Below are 15,785 nucleotides of genomic sequence, written 5' to 3'. Positions count from 1 at the left end.
CATCTGATGCAGCACTCCATCACTTTCCTACTTGGTCAAACAGTCTTTACACAGTCTGGAGGTGTGTTGGGGTCATTGTCCTGTTGAAAAATCATGGTCCAACTAAGCACAGACTAGATGGGATGGCATGTCACTGCATGGCTGTAGCAACATTGCTAGTGAACAGCCTCCATGCTTCACATGGAGAACCACACAGTGTAGAAACCATCTGTTGACCTTTTCTTCTTCTGAAAGGACACGGTGGAACCAAAAGTCTCACATTTGGACCCATCAGACCAAACTACAGGTTTCCAGGGGTCTACTGTCCATTCTCTGTGTCTCTTGGGTCTCTTCTTGTTCTTCTTCAGTAGTGGTGTCTTTGCAGCAGTTGGATCATGAAGGTCTGGTTCTCACAGGCTCCTCTGAACAGTTGATGTTGAGATGTGTCTGCTGCTTGAACTCTTTGCAGCATTTATGTGGACTCTGATCTGAGGTGCTGTTCATTTGTGGTTTCTGATGCTGGTGACTCTAATGAACTGATCCTCAGAGGAACACAGAGGATCTCTGCTGCAGAGGAAGAACTCTTGGTCTTTCTTGGAGGAAGAACTCTTGGTCTTTCTTGGAGGAAGAACTCTTGGTCTTTCTATCCTGGGGTTGACCTTCATTTCTTAAAATGATATACTGTTATTTCTCTTTATTTGGTTGAGGGGTTCTTGCCGTAATATGGATTTGAACAGTAGTTTAACAAGACTATCGCTGTGAGGAAATAGATTTAAGACCAATACAAACACTTGTAGAAATGAATCTCAGCATAATCTTCCATGCTGCTTGCTTTGCACAATACCTCTCTTCTTTCTACTGAGGACGCATTGCAAACAGCTTCTGTTTTGCCAGAAATACATCGAATACATCTGACATAAACCTGAATGCAAAATGAACATGTAATCTCCTAAATACTTGTCGAGTATTTTCTTGTGATGTTGCCTCCCTCAGCAGCAGCACCAGCTGCTCCTGTAGGCAGGTGAGGTTTGACGTCCATTAACAGCTCATAAGACCTGGTAAACATGCCGTGTTAATGGGCTCTGTGCTGCCAGGGCCCAGCCATCTGCTGTGTGTATTTCTCTGTCTTGGGTCATAACTCAGGGTACCTGTAAATGTTGTCAGCAACACTGCATTATCAGGAAGATCAGTAATGCAGGTGTGGGCCATGCTGAGAACTGCAGGTGTATCATTTATCTCTAATATGACATTAATGTATATGAAAACATAGAATAAAGCTTAAAACATGCCTCCAAAAGCCAATGCCCATAGACCTCCATCTTAAAATGGCCGACCTAGCATAGCAGAAATAAATGTTTATAGATCATTTTCTCATTTATAACAACTTTCCTGTAGATGAAGTTGCCTGTTTGAATTCTGTTAAGCCTTACAGTGATGCATAAATAAGGCCCTGACCTTAGCTTCACTAACACTGAACCTTCTTAAATTTCTCCCTGTATCAGCTATCAAGTGGCAACCTCCAGGGCAAAAAAAAAATAAAGACCATGCAGAAAAATTGCAGTTTACCTTGTAGCCTCTAAGCGCTAGATTTAAAAGTGAGTCAATCTCCATTGACTTCCATGTTAGAATGGTCATGGCTTCATGGTAGATAATTAAATCGGGCTTTAAGTAGTCTGGATCCACCCCATCAGTATCGCCTCCCTGAGATATTCTGGTAAAAAGAGATTTATCATGTTCCTGTCTTCTCCTCATGGCACACACATTACAAGAATCAGCTGTAATGTTCCAGGACCAGACGTCTCCATGCAGCATCAACCATGTCTTTACCCTTACTTATTATTTGATCACAAGGAGATTTTTTATTTTCAGGAGCTGGATCCCCTTAATTACTCTTTCACTCTTAACAATCTCACCAACCTCTTATTGACCTTCCCAATCTCCCCCCATGCCTCAGGCTTTCTTATTACTGCATTTTTAGAACTTAGTTTCCCACTCACAAAGGAAAAATCGTCAGGGTCCTGCACTGCCAAAGAGTATGAAGTATAGGGTATATAGAGTATATAGGTGTTGCAGGAAGGAGTGGAACATTCTTTTCAGCACTTGTCTGCTACTTACCTTCTTGTTCCTGTCATGTATCATCCCTGACCCTGACCTCAAGACCTCAAATGTGAACATAATTGGAGGATATTGCCTTTCTTTTGACTGCACATGAAGCCAGACCTGATTGTTCACAGGCCCTCTAGGCTCCTTAAACAAAATATGTTTACTGTGTGTGTGTCTGCATGTGCTCAGTTGCTGACTGCTGACTTACCTTTTTACTTGCAGTCAGACATCTAGAGTTGACCTTTTAATCTGGCAGGAAGATGCTTGACACACTGACAATACATCCCCCGTGCCCCCTGTCGCTCCCTAGTCTGGTAACCATAGTAACCGATGATGCCATGGAAACCTTCAATAATGAGTTTAGCGTCTCTCTATGATGTTTTCGTGGCACTCTGCGTCACAGCTTGTCTGTTAACTATGACTCACATCTGAAAGATCACACACTGACAGTAACTGTAGGTGTGTGTGTCTGTGTGTGTCTGTGTGTGTCTGTGTGCGTGGTTTGTTTAGGTGTGTATCGTGACTTATGTGTCCAGCTGTCATCAGCGCAGCATCAACACAGCCGTCAGAGCCACATTGAGCCAGATCCTGGGAGATCTGACACTGCAGCTGCGGCACAGACAGGAGGTGACACAAAACATGCACAATATACTGTAGATACATATAGCAACACAACGTGAGAATATTACACACATCATGCACGTCAGGAGACACATTTTTAGTTATCAGAGTTATCACTGGTGTACATCTTCTCCTTTGTGTTGCTACAAAAAGTGACGGACAGTAAACATGACACCTGCTGTGTTCTTGCCAGGGTGCAGATGACGATGAGGTGACTGCGCCACCACTGCAGAGAAGAGGTAAATCACAACCCGTGTTTTCTGCAGAGCTCATGAAATACCCACAGCACCTCTCACCATAGAGGAAAAATATACTTATTTGAGAGAAAATTTTGAAATATCCAAATCAAAAAAGTAGAATTCCTGCGTGTCTTTATCACGTCTCCAGAGCGACTATTCCCACCAGATGTTTTCTGAAGCTTATTGTATCTGTGCGTATGACACAAGTTTCCGTGAGATTCACAAGATCACGCAGTAATCTGCCTGTTTACCTGATGGTTAATGTGCTCTCTACATATATCAGGCTGGGTTACAGAGCTCATTGCTGAAACCTCGGTTTACTCCATCAACACACATACACACAGAGCAGCCTCTCACCTTCCACTCTGAGAACAGCTGCTGCTTCTCTCCCTGCCTCTTCCTTTCTGATGTTGTCCTTATATTAACATGTTTTATCATTCTCTACTTCCAAATTGAATCTCTTCTCGTACATGACCGTGGCTGTGGTTCTCTGGTGGTTACAATGTTAAATCCGGCTTAAATGGTACTGTCTCTGCCCGCTGTATAAAAGGGACTGGCGCTGCCATCTTAAAACAAATGTCTGTGCAGCAGAGGTGGAGAGGTTACTCCCAAACACTCCCCACCCCACCCCAGCTTCATTCATGCTCCAGTTCTTTGCCTGTATTTGAAATTTAGGTAGACTGTGACGCTGCCAATATGGTGGCAGTTGGAGCCTCCCACAGAGACTCAAAATGGCCAAACAGAGATCATAATAAAGTAAAGAACAGCTAGCTAACAAAACAGGGTCCATGTCCCATCCACTAACATGAAGAGGGTGGGGTTTATGACCTATACTGCAGCCAGCCACCAGGGGTTATCCAGATGTTTGGCCTAACTCTTGGGGAGCTGGTATGTTGCCAGTTTTCATACAGCCTCTGGTCTACACATTTTATTATGGCTGAAGACTGGATTATAATGCACAGCTGAGCCACCCCACCCCACCACAGGGTAAACCCTTCAGACAAACATGATCACCATTCTAGGTGCTACTGGCAGTGAGATGTTTCCATTAAGTTTATTCAAGTTTCATGCAGCAGCTTTATAACTGTCATACAGTACAATACTTTGTATTCACCAATCTGCAGGTAGTGAGTAACACCGTACAGTAGTTCTCCTGTGTCACTATCAACAGACAGACACGTCTGTAGGCAGCAAGCCAAACAGGTTCACTGTGAAGCTCTATTAGGAGGAAGGAGGAGGTGAGGCAGTCTCTTTACGTATGCATTGAATACGATGTGAATTAGCTTTGTTATGTGTGTTTGTAGATATCTCTCCTACCAGTCAGGCCCTGTGTGAAGATGTGGTGACAGTGCTGACAGTTTTCTGTGAAAAGCTGGAGTCGGTGGACAGGTAACACTTATTATTTCCTTATTGTTAGTGTGCATAATGCAATGGAATTCAAGGGTTAATTCATCACTATTTTTTCATCTTCTTCATAACGAACTGCTGATGTAGAAGCCTTGCCAGATCCTACAGCAGCAGCCCTTGAAATGAGATCTGAGTCCCTGTTTTATCTGTGTCTTTTGGATCCATTGCATGATGTAGCTGTTCAGACCTTCAAACAGGAAACTCAGTAGCTGTTTATCCAGTCTTCCCCAAACTGAAAACATTAATATGACAGTCCTAGCGCCACCTAGTGGGAACAGGAAGTCAATTTCTTGTGACTATTGCTGTCTGAATTGAAATATTTGGCTGATAATTCAGCCTGTGATCCTCCAGCTTCACTGCAGCATCACACATTTCTAAGGAGCTGCAGTGGGCACAGTGATAGTGTCAGCTATGTGCAGGTCACCAAATGGTAATAAGTGGTAATAAAAGCATAAACCCACAGACCCACAGAAGTGATCAGAAAAAACAGCTGTTTTGATCGGTACATTTCCATCCTCCAGTGATAACCAGCTCCTGCAGTTGCTCTACCTAGAGTGCATCCTCTCCATGCTCAGCAGCTGTCCTCCCACAATGCACCTGTCCAGAGGTTTTACTGACCTTGTATGGTAAGACAATACTTTATTGTTGGAATGAGCTGATTTACAGTTTGTAAATGTATCAACAATCCTAAAACTCAGTTATACTCCTCCTCACAGGAAGCAGCTGTGTCCGTCTCTGGTGGCGATCATGGGAAATCCTGTCAATGACAAAACCATCACGTCTCACCACGGATATATGGGGACGTCAGACCGAGATCGTCTCTCAGACAGACTCAGCCTAGGTAAATGCAGAGGTGGAACGAGTTTTCTAACTAAAACTACCATTATTATGATAAAAGTTGACTTTATTATTATATGACATTACAGATAAGTACCGGTCTAGAAAGGACATACATTGATTAGAAAGTAAATACTAAAATGAACTCAGACTAAAAGTTATTTAGTGTTTTCTCCATGGACTATTTATAGACTAAAGCTGAGCCTCTGCTATGGAGCCAGGAATCACCAGCAACTGCAATTATTACTTCAAATGAACAGTGTTCCAGTTCCTTTCAACAAATGGCTGTTTAGCTTCATTCCATGCTGGATGTCATAGACAGAGTACAGTCCTCTAATGCGTTTGACATATAATTGGATGTGACGTATAATACTAACCCTGATTATCATCACTTCAGGTAAAACATTCATATATTTAATAACTAGATACCAGCAGCATGCTAATGGCAACTAACATTAGCATGTCAGGTACCAATGGTTTTAGAAGTCTTTCAGACTGATGTGCAGCAGCTGCTTCTCTAACACCATAGTTTATGTCTTCCTCTCTTGTCATGGTGCTAACACACACCTGAATGGTCCAAACTGTCAAAACATCTGTTGTTACAGAGGTCTGTACACCTGCTGATGATCAATCCATCAAGGACTGATCATCAGCAGCACCTGCTGCAGCTCACCTAAGTAATACTATGGAAACAGGAACTACTTAGCAATGCCTCTGTGTTTATACACATTTAAAAAATAAAGGCTAATAAGTGCTAGTATCCATACTGTTTAAACTATGCTATTGCACCTAACTAATATTCAAAACTTCCCACCTTTGGAAATTGATTTACTATATTTATTATGATGTATTATGCCTTTGGGAAGGTGTTTACCATGTAAACGTATGCAGCTATTAGGACCTGTCATAAGGTACCATCAGCTGAAATTTAGTAGTGCTCTCTGTGAGGTACTGATTTTTTTTTTTTTGTTTTTGTGTTCTCCCAGGATTCCACCAGGAGGCAGATTCCAGCAGTGGCGGGGTATCCGATCAAGGCAGAGGGTCCGGTTGCTCCTCTAGCGCCCCAGCCAGGATCGCACCAGTAGTGCGGACGGTGTGTTACATTGCAGCAGAGCTGGTGCGTCTGGTGAGCTGTGTGGAATCCATGAAACCCGTGCTGCAGTCGCTCTACCATCGGATCCTGCTGTACCCGCCTCCTCAGCATCGCACTGAGGCCATCCGCATCATGAAGGAGGTGCGTATTGTTTCTCACAGAAGCAGTTTTCTGTATCATGACTATGCACACTGATGTGTATGTATGCTATAGATTCTGGGGAGTCCGCAGCGGCTGTATGACCTAGCCGGTCCCTGCATAGCTGAGCCTGAAACCAGGAAGCGTTCCTTCTCAAAGAGGAAGTCCCATCTGGATCTTCTAAAACTGTTTGTGACCCTTTTTTCTGCTTTACCTGTTGTTGTAAACATGTCAATATGTTAAAATATGAATGTTTCCTTTGGCAGAGTGATGGACGGAATGACAGAGGCGTGTATGAAGGGAGGCATCGAGGCATGTTACTCCTCCGTCTCCTGTGCGTGTGCTCTACTCAGTGCACTGGATGAACTGTCACAGGGTCGGGGCATCCAGTCTGATCAGGTGAGCAGCTAACAGAGTTCGTTCACTGGAAAACATCACAGGAAATCTAGAAGAAGATGGATAAACCTGCAATATGGTGGTTGTGTGCTCTAGGCTCGGCTTCTCCTCAGGCGACTAGATGATCTGAAAGACGGAACAGAGTCCACTCGAGAGTCCATGGAGATCAATGAGGCTGACTTCAGGTGGCAGAGACATATCCTGTCCTCAGAGCAGCCTCCATGGGACCCCAGCTCTTCTTCGTCTAACATGGCCACCACAGGCCCCACCGAGCGCAGCCCTGACATCAGCATCAGCATCACCACTGAAACGGGCCAAACCACCCTGGACTTGGAGGTTGGTGAACTCGGCCTGGGTCTGGGTCACACCACTCCAGAGGAGTGTGGGACCGACGCACACCTCCCCTCGCCATCATCCTGTGGAGGTCAGGAGCAGACCCGGTGTGAGCCGGAGCAAGGAGGCCAAAGGGAGGAGGGCGGGGGTGGGGTTGAAATGACAGAGGTTGGAGGAAGAGTAGTTAAAGAAAGAGGAGGAGATGGAGAGAGAGGAGGCGCTGTTCCTCCCGATGTGGTGCAGAGGAGTCATGCCCTTGTCTACCCCGACATCACCAACTTCCTGTCTGTGGAATCCAGAGCCAGGTCCCACCATGGGGGAGGGTCACGATACAGTGAGAGCAACTTCAGGTACATATCTTTGTATAAAACCTGAGTAGAATCTGTTGTTTGTTACATGTAACATTTAAAAATATGCCCATCTCTTTCAAATGATAATGAACCAATAATCCTGACTCCACCAGTATGGAAGAGCAGGACTTGTCACGGACAGAGTTTGACTCATGTGACCAGTATTCCATGGCTGCGGAGAAAGACTCGGGGCGCTCCGACGTATCAGACATCGGTTCCGACAACGTGTCGCTGGCCGACGAGGAGCAGCAGACACCTCGAGACTGCCCGGGTCACCGCTCCCTGCGCACCGCCGCCCTGTCCCTCAAGCTGCTCCGTAACCAGGAAGCCGACCAGCAGAGCGCCAGACTGTTTGTCCAGTCGCTGGCTGCGCTGCTGCCGCGGCTACTGGGATTGGCCTCTGCTGCGGAGGTGGACCTGTCATTGCAGAACTTCTCCTCCACCTTTTGTTCCGGACTACAAGCTGGTGAGAAAGGGAGCGCCACAGTGAGGGGGTGGTGGTGGTTGGGGGAGTTTGCTGTGTGAAGTGTTTGCTAAACCAACACAAAGTATTTGCTGAGGGAGGAGTGTAGCTGCCTCTTCCTGTGTAAATACTGTGCACTGCAGGGATTGTCAGAGACAGCAACCATTAGAATGGCTCAACAAAGATTTGCTCATTAGAGCAACATTCAAAGGTTTGGGGTCACTTGGAAATGTGTTTATTTAAAGAAAAAAATATTTTCAATGAAGACAACAAGTAATCAGACTACAGTCTAGACATGTTAATGGGGTAAAGGACTCTTCTAGTTAAAAGGCTGGTTTTAATGGAATATATACAAAGGTACAGAGCAGCCATCACTGTGTTCTAATGCTACATTGTGTTAGCTAATCGTGGTAAAAAGGCTAACTGATGATTAGAAAACTCCTGTGAACCTATGTTAGCACAGCTGAACTGTTATGCTGATCAAAAACCACATAACTGTCCTGTGACCCCAGACTTTTGAGCGGTAGTGTTCATGTATCTTGAATATGCTACTTCACTGTTTCAAAGCTGAAAATGTTTTACAAAGCCTTTTGCCTTCAAGGTATGATCTGTAATCCTTTAAAACCAGAGACTCCTGAGAGCTCGAACAGCAGCAGAGCAAACGATGACTCAAATGATACACATAACTGATTTATTGATTAAACCCAGAGTTTGTTTCATTTCAACCCCTGGCTCAGCTGACAGATTACTGCCTCCTCTCACCTCTACACCTTTCACATGTCCTTTTTCTCTGGCTTTCCCCCTCATGTTTTCAGGCCTATATATAATATTCATACTTTATGTTTTCAGGGGATGTCACTTTGAGGGTCTGTCATTGACACTTGTCTTCTCAGGTGGAATCCACTCCCCAGGTTTTGAGGCCGGAGACACTCTGAGCTGCCAGTCTCTGATGAACGCAGACGGTCTCTATCTGGTGTCATACTACGCTCTGCTGCTCAATCTGAAACTCTGCTGCTGTGACTACTACAGACGACGAGCACTCACACCCGTTCTCAGCCTGGTGAGTGTCCCTTCCTCTGTAAGGTTACGGGGACGGGAGTCTCCCAGTAGTGTTTAAATATTCTTAAATAGTTCTTTGCTGCAGCTGCCTCCAGCAAAACTAAAGCACAACTTCAGAGAGAACTGAAGCAAAGCATGGGGACTGCTCCCACGCTCCTACTGAAACAACAGTTTACAACATTATGTTTACATTTTTCTGAACCTTTGCACATGTCCACATAACCCATTGTTGGGTGGCTGTATTTTGTGGGTATATGAGCTATTGGAGCTCAAACCTCATACTGAAATTATATTGTGCACATATTGTATGTTCCTGTGATCTCTCTCTGGACACCACTACTCTGGCCTCCAGTACGACTGTGACATGTCGGTTATCTCTCATATTACACAGATCTCTACCACCTCCGCAGTAAGCTAAGATCAGGAGCATCCTCTCTGAGTGATGCTGAAAAGCTCACCCATGCTTTTGTTACTTCAAGACTGGAACCAGTTACCAATCTGGGTCCGAGAGGCAGGCACCGCCTCCTCCTTTAAGACCAGACTTAAGACCTTTCTGTTTAGTAAGGCGTACAGTCAGCCTTAAACTTAGTGTGTAGATACAGTCACATGTTGACATGGCCTCAGCCACAGGTATCACTGGACCAACACATTCTTAATTTTTAGCCACTACATATAACCCACCCAAACGTGTGTGACAATGGTTTGAATTCCCTCGAACTAGAGCAGAAAGTCGACATATCTCACATCTGACGTTCAGGGTGGATGTGTACAGAGCTTAGCGTTGTATTTATGAACCTGACTGTATTGGAGCTGATGTGTTTTGTCTTGCAGAAGGAGTTTGTGCGTCTGATCCAGAGCAGCGGGGTCCTCGTGGTTCTTTCTCAGGCCTGGATCGAGGAGCTTTACCACCAGGTGCTCGAGCGCAACCTGCTGGCTGAGGCCGGGTACCGGGGCTCTCTGGAAGACCAGTCATTGCCTCTAATCACCATGCTAACAGGTACACACACTGCTGTTTTTATCCTATGCTAAATTCCACACATGTTCCTACATTTTTGACCACTTCTTTCCATCTTTTTCCAGACATTGATGGGCTGGGCAGCAGTGCGATTGGAGGTCAGTTGATCAGGAGAGTGTCCAACCAATTACCTCTCAGCTGCGACAAGGCTAGCAGTGACATGGTGATGGCAGGTCAGTAGCATGATTTAACCTCCGAGACGTAACGGACAGTTTAACTCATTGAGTTAAACTGTTTCAACTTTCTGGCATTGACTTATTTTTTTTCTCCTCAACCAGAAATGATGTTTTTATTGCAGGTTTTAATTGAAAGTATCTAACCTGGCTGCACAGTACATCCTCTTGTGGAGCTGACAGTAAATAGTGTCGCAGGGAACACGGTATGAAGCAGAAGTTTAAAAATGAAAGTGTAGATGAGTCACATCATTGTGTCAGTGCACTGAAAAAATAAAACACAAAGAAGAGGAGGGTTGAAAAGAGGTTGATGGCTACAGACACAGAGGCCAGCTGCGCCCTTTCTGTCCCCCTGCAGGACTACGGATTGGCCAGTACTGCCATGTTAACAGCCTCTGAGTCACACCAGATGACATCTGGGCTTTTTTTTCTGTGTTTGTGTAAAATATCAGCTCCATGAATTACTCCGACCCCTTGCTGTGTAAACGCCGGCTGGCAGTGTGAAACAGCTGCTCTATAAGCCATCTTCTTTTCTCTGTGTGCTTCAGGCGCTGTGTTCTCACGCTTCATCCTCACCGGCGTGTGGAAGAACCTGATGGACGTGCTGTCTGCGCCGCTGACAGGTCGCATGGCTGGCAGCTCCAAGGGCCTGGCCTTCATCCTGGGAGCTGAGGGCGTCAAAGAACAGAGCCAGAGGGAGAGAGACACCATCTGTCTGAGTCTGGATGGCCTGCGCAAAGCTGCTGCGCTGAGCTGCGCCCTGGGTGGGTGGAACGTCTGTTAATAAGAAAAATGAGCTGCGTGGCTCACCCCTGTGGGAAATCGTATGTTTGCCCGCCCGCTTCCACACGGTGAGGTCAAAGGTCAGGTTCAGACTGTGAACATCAGCCCAGGAGCTGGAACAGATTCTAGTGTACATGGAATTAGAGAGATGTACGGTGTGACATTAGAAGCACTTATAATCAAATAATAAAAAACATTATTAAAGGTAGGGTAGGAGATTTTAAAACTCAGTGAGAGTCAGCCAGATTTCAAAGTAAACTCACGCCCCTTTCTCTCGGAGCTCACCCTGAAGCCACGCCTCCAATCACATGGACACATCACCTGAAGACGAGCTGCGGTCTGTGACTTCGGCCATCATGCACGTACCTCTCTGGTGCACAGAGCAGGAACGAGAGTGACAACAGCAATACTTTAGTGTTTTATAGCTTCAGATGATTCATATTCTTTCGGTTTAAGCGAAACTGCCGAACTAATCAGTTGCTATCGGATTGTAAAGAGAAGTTACACTAATTTAACACAAAGTGCATCAGAAGGAAACCTCCTACCCGACCTTTCATCAGCAAGATTCCTGGCTCCCAGCTGTGTTTTCTACAGGTAAGGAGCTGACATCGGCCTCAGCTCCTTACCTGTATAAAAGACACCTGTCCAGTGTCCACAGAAGCAATTAATCACACCAGATTTCAAACTCAGATGGAAGCAGATGATTGTCAGGTGTTTTCATCAGACCAGTCATTTAACTTCCACACTCTGTCAGCAGGTGTGTCTGATTGCTCTGGCTGATTGTCATTCAGAATTGTGCTCAGTCTGGGGTTGATTGACATCTGTATTACTCTGCACCTGTCAGAGAAATACTTTTTACGTTGAGGTATTATTTTGTCATAGTCAAGAAACCTGCTTGTTCAGCTTTTGATATGAATATGTACCACTACCTCATTTCACTGGTCACTACACAGGGGTGGGTTGAGATCAACATGGAGGACTGGCTGTTAGACTCGATGATCAGAATCGATGCTAGCTATGTTTTGGGAGATTATCAAGTCACAGATACAATCACAAGAAGTATGAGCTGACATTCGGTGAACTGTCCTCTAAATAAGTGCTGTGTGGAGAATTGCCAACATTTAGGAAAAGTCATCTGATTGAAGTGGGTTTTATTACTAGAACAATACGACCTCAGACTTTTCACTTTATTATTGATTCATCAAAATGAAACCAAAGACAGAAGGTGGATCTACTAGCTCTTGAACTGTGGTACTCAGTATTATAGTAATTATAGTAATACAAACTGTTCCTTCCTCTTTCTTTATGTTGAGGTTGCATTTGTCTAATTCTAAGTGATCAGTACACACTGACAGATGATTTCTTTAGTAAAAGAAAGTAAAAGAACCGAACTGTACATGAGCACAGAAGGCCTGATCAGTTCTGAACAAACACATTAACTGTGAGAGAGGACCACACACAAAGTTCCACAAACAACATAAACCTGTTAATATCCTGTTTATCAAAGCTTTTGAGGTGAACACTGAGAGACAACATTTTCAGTGTGTAGTGATGATGCTTAGGATGTAAAAATGAATGAAACCCACAGTGGTGCTGATACCGTGTGTGTGTCTTGTGTGTGTGTGTGTGTCTGTGTGTGTGTGTGTGTGTGTCTGTGTCTGTGTGTGGGTCTGTGTGTGTGTCTGTGTGTATCAGGTGTGGCTGCCAACTGTGCCTCAGCTTTAGCCCAGATGGCTGCAGCCTCCTGTGTGCAGGAAGAGAAGGAGGAGAGGGAGGTCAGTGAGCCGGGGGATGCCATCACACAAGGTGAGAGGCCTATTTAAGGCCGATGCTACCAAAAACATGTGTAATAAAATAAACGTAAAAATGAAATAATTTATATAAATGTGACAGACCTACAGCATTATTCAGTACCCAAAATGTTGAACCTATGACATTTTGTCATAGGTCATTTTATGACATTTTAAAATCCAAATATATAAAAAAAAAATCTATAAATCCTAGAATAAATAAATTAATACATATAAAAAAATAAGATAAATAAATAAATATACATAGAAGGCGAATGCCATGCTTTGTCACATAATAAATTAAGTATTGCTGTCAAAAATGGACCTTTAGTTACCCCTAGTGACAGCAGTCAGGAACTACAGGTTTGTACAAACTTTTGTACAGCCTCTGCTAAAGCTATATTAATATTAGAATTTAGCTTAAATGTAACTTTCTACGTTCATTTCAAACATATCTTCAGTGTAATGTAATCTGACTGCAGTGAAGCAGCGTGTTGAACAGCGCCTGGAGCAGATCAGTCGTCCTCAGGGAGTCCGCCTCCACACAGCTCATGTGTTGTGTATGGATGCCATCTTGAATGTGGGACTGGAGATGGGTAGCCACAATCACGACTGCTGGCCACATGTGTTCAGGTACACACCTGCGAGCATACGTACTGCCTTATATCATAGAGAATCTGTGGATTTTATCAGAGATTGTCCTCTCTCTCAGGGTGACAGAGTACATCAGCACACTGGAGCACACACACTTCAGTGATGGGTCCACACAGCCCTCCTCTCTGACCACCATCACTCAGCAGAGCCAGCAGACGGCCGGCGTTGACCTGGGGCTGGAGCTGAGCTGCGAGCCCAGTCCTGAGGCGGCCGAGCTAAGCCTGACCCAGCCGGTCATCCAGCCACTGTCCATCCAGGAGCTGCTGAAGGAGACCAACAGAGGCAGCCGAGGCCTGGACCTGAAGAGCGGTAGCCTGATGACCGGAACCTACGCCGCCAAGGCTGTGTGTACGCTGTCGACACAGGCGGACAGGTAGAAATGAGACCTTCATCTTCATACCTTAAAACAGGGTAACAGTCAGAAGTTTAGGACTACTCTGCTATGTAATGGTGTTTTCTACATGATACAGTACTGTAAAGAACAGTATAACACTGACTGCATGTGTACTCTGATCTGAGGGGCTGTTCATTTGTGGTTTCTGATGCTGGGGACTCTAATGAACTGATCCTCTGCAGCAGAGGTCTCTCTTGGTCTTTCTCTCCTGGGGTTGTCCTCATGAGAGCCACTTTTTTCATGACTGCACCTGAGGACACATTCAGAGTTCTCTGATCTGATCTTCATTTCTCAAAATTAGGATGGACTGTTTCTCTTACTTAGTTGAGTGGTTCTTGCCACAATATGGATTTGAACAGGTTGAACAGGACAACTCTCTCTGAACTGTACCAACCCTACCTCTGAACTGGTGTCACATTCAGAAGGACAAATTCAACAGATTAACTCATGACACAGAACACCTGTTCATTTCAAACCATTCCAGGCGACGACCTCATGGAACTACTACTTTAAAGATTCTACAATGTAGAACATTTCGTGATCAACAGGAGGTTGTAACTGCTGTGATCTACGATATTTACAGCCACAATGGTGGCAGCAGTGTGTCTGTGTGTTGCGTTTGTGCGTGTGTTGTGTGTGTGTGTGTGTGTGTGTGTGTGTGTGTGTGTGTGTGTGTGTGTGTGTGTGTGTGTGTGAGTGTGAGTGTGTGTGTGAGTGTGAGTGTGAGTGTGAGTGTGAGTGTGAGTGTGTGTGAGTGTGAGTGTGAGTGTGTGTGTGTGTGTGTGTGTGTGTCTGTGTGTCTGTGTGTCTGTGTGTGTGCGCACATGCGTGTGTGTCTGTGTGTGTGCGCGCGTGCATGCGTGTGTGTCTGTGTGTGTGTGTGTGTCTGTGTGTGTGTGTGTGTGTGTGTGGCTCCGACTTTAGGTCCAGGTCCAGGTTGTTGGTTTATGTGAATCCAGATATGTGTAATGCCAGAAGGACGTGCATGTTAAAATCTCAAGCTCACGCAGCTGCATTAAACATCGAGTGTGTGTCTAAGGATCATCTCTTATGTAACCACTTATCTAGGCTGCATTTAGGAGCGAATTTAAAAAAGTTCTCTCTGATCTTTTGGACCAGATGGACTGAACACATTTACAAGCTGATGGTGCCAAAGCATAGTAATACTGTACGGGGGTGTCCCAGAAACACTCCTCTTAAGGGCAACAGCACTGCGTTTCAGCATGGAACTGCTCCTCTGTTCCTGCTGTTTAAATAACCACATGATCTGGTCTCACTTCAACTTACTAGGCTCCTACCTCTGAACTCTCACAAACACATTTGTGTATATGATGTATTATTGTTGCTTTGAAGAACATCTGAAGGTTCAAAGTCAGGTGTATGTATTTTATTTAAATATTTTGAACTGCTTTCAGGTGGCTTTTGGAGTTCAGTGTCACAGATCACATGAATATACTGAAACAAGAACATGTGTTCATGTGTTTCAGGTTGTTTGAAGAAGCAGCCACCAAACTGAATCTGGTGGGTCTGGTCGGTTTCCTGCAGCAGCTGAGGAAAGCTTCCCAGTCTCAGCTGTTTGACTCTGTCACAGAGACTGGAGACTATTCACTGGCAATGCCAGGTATACACACACTACCGTTTCTAGCTGTCTTTGTGAGGACATGTATGATCCATCATGCATCCCCAGCCCTTTACCCTAACCTTACCCATCACATGGTTTACACTGCTTTACATTTAACCTTTCACACACAAGCACACACACACAGCTTTAAGTGTCTTCCCCAAGGACACATCAGCATACAGCCAGCACCACCCTGAGTCAGTGGACCGCCGGAGCTACAGATATTATAGTCCCCTGATCATAACCATAGATACAAGCGGCCTTAAAACATTGACTGTTCTATGGGAATCCTCTCTTGGCCTACAATATGACTATAACACAGATTTATGTCCCCACA

At 44.9% G+C, this 15,785-nt stretch overlaps 1 protein-coding gene across 3 annotated transcripts in view; it reads left to right on the top strand.

Moving 5' to 3' along the window:
• The window catches only part of arfgef3 (ARFGEF family member 3), a 39,598-nt gene that overhangs the window by 9,286 nt on the left and 14,527 nt on the right, over nt 1–15,785 (top strand). For all 3 annotated transcript variants that reach the window (XM_028423405.1, XM_028423404.1, XM_028423402.1), the window contains exons 6-23: nt 2,593–2,709; nt 2,897–2,942; nt 4,247–4,331; nt 4,871–4,975; nt 5,066–5,190; nt 6,173–6,420; nt 6,493–6,605; nt 6,684–6,816; nt 6,910–7,496; nt 7,610–7,962; nt 8,853–9,019; nt 9,850–10,015; nt 10,099–10,206; nt 10,755–10,970; nt 12,685–12,795; nt 13,262–13,412; nt 13,492–13,806; nt 15,315–15,448. In XM_028423405.1, coding sequence (XP_028279206.1) covers nt 2,593–2,709; nt 2,897–2,942; nt 4,247–4,331; nt 4,871–4,975; nt 5,066–5,190; nt 6,173–6,420; nt 6,493–6,605; nt 6,684–6,816; nt 6,910–7,496; nt 7,610–7,962; nt 8,853–9,019; nt 9,850–10,015; nt 10,099–10,206; nt 10,755–10,970; nt 12,685–12,795; nt 13,262–13,412; nt 13,492–13,806; nt 15,315–15,448 — 3,280 coding nt within the window. The remainder of the gene's footprint in view (nt 1–2,592; nt 2,710–2,896; nt 2,943–4,246; nt 4,332–4,870; nt 4,976–5,065; nt 5,191–6,172; nt 6,421–6,492; nt 6,606–6,683; nt 6,817–6,909; nt 7,497–7,609; nt 7,963–8,852; nt 9,020–9,849; nt 10,016–10,098; nt 10,207–10,754; nt 10,971–12,684; nt 12,796–13,261; nt 13,413–13,491; nt 13,807–15,314; nt 15,449–15,785) is intronic.

This window comes from Parambassis ranga, chromosome 15 (assembly GCF_900634625.1).
Source record: "Parambassis ranga chromosome 15, fParRan2.1, whole genome shotgun sequence".
Lineage (NCBI taxonomy): Eukaryota > Metazoa > Chordata > Actinopteri > Ambassidae > Parambassis > Parambassis ranga.
This window is presented reverse-complemented; position numbering and strand designations above follow the sequence as displayed.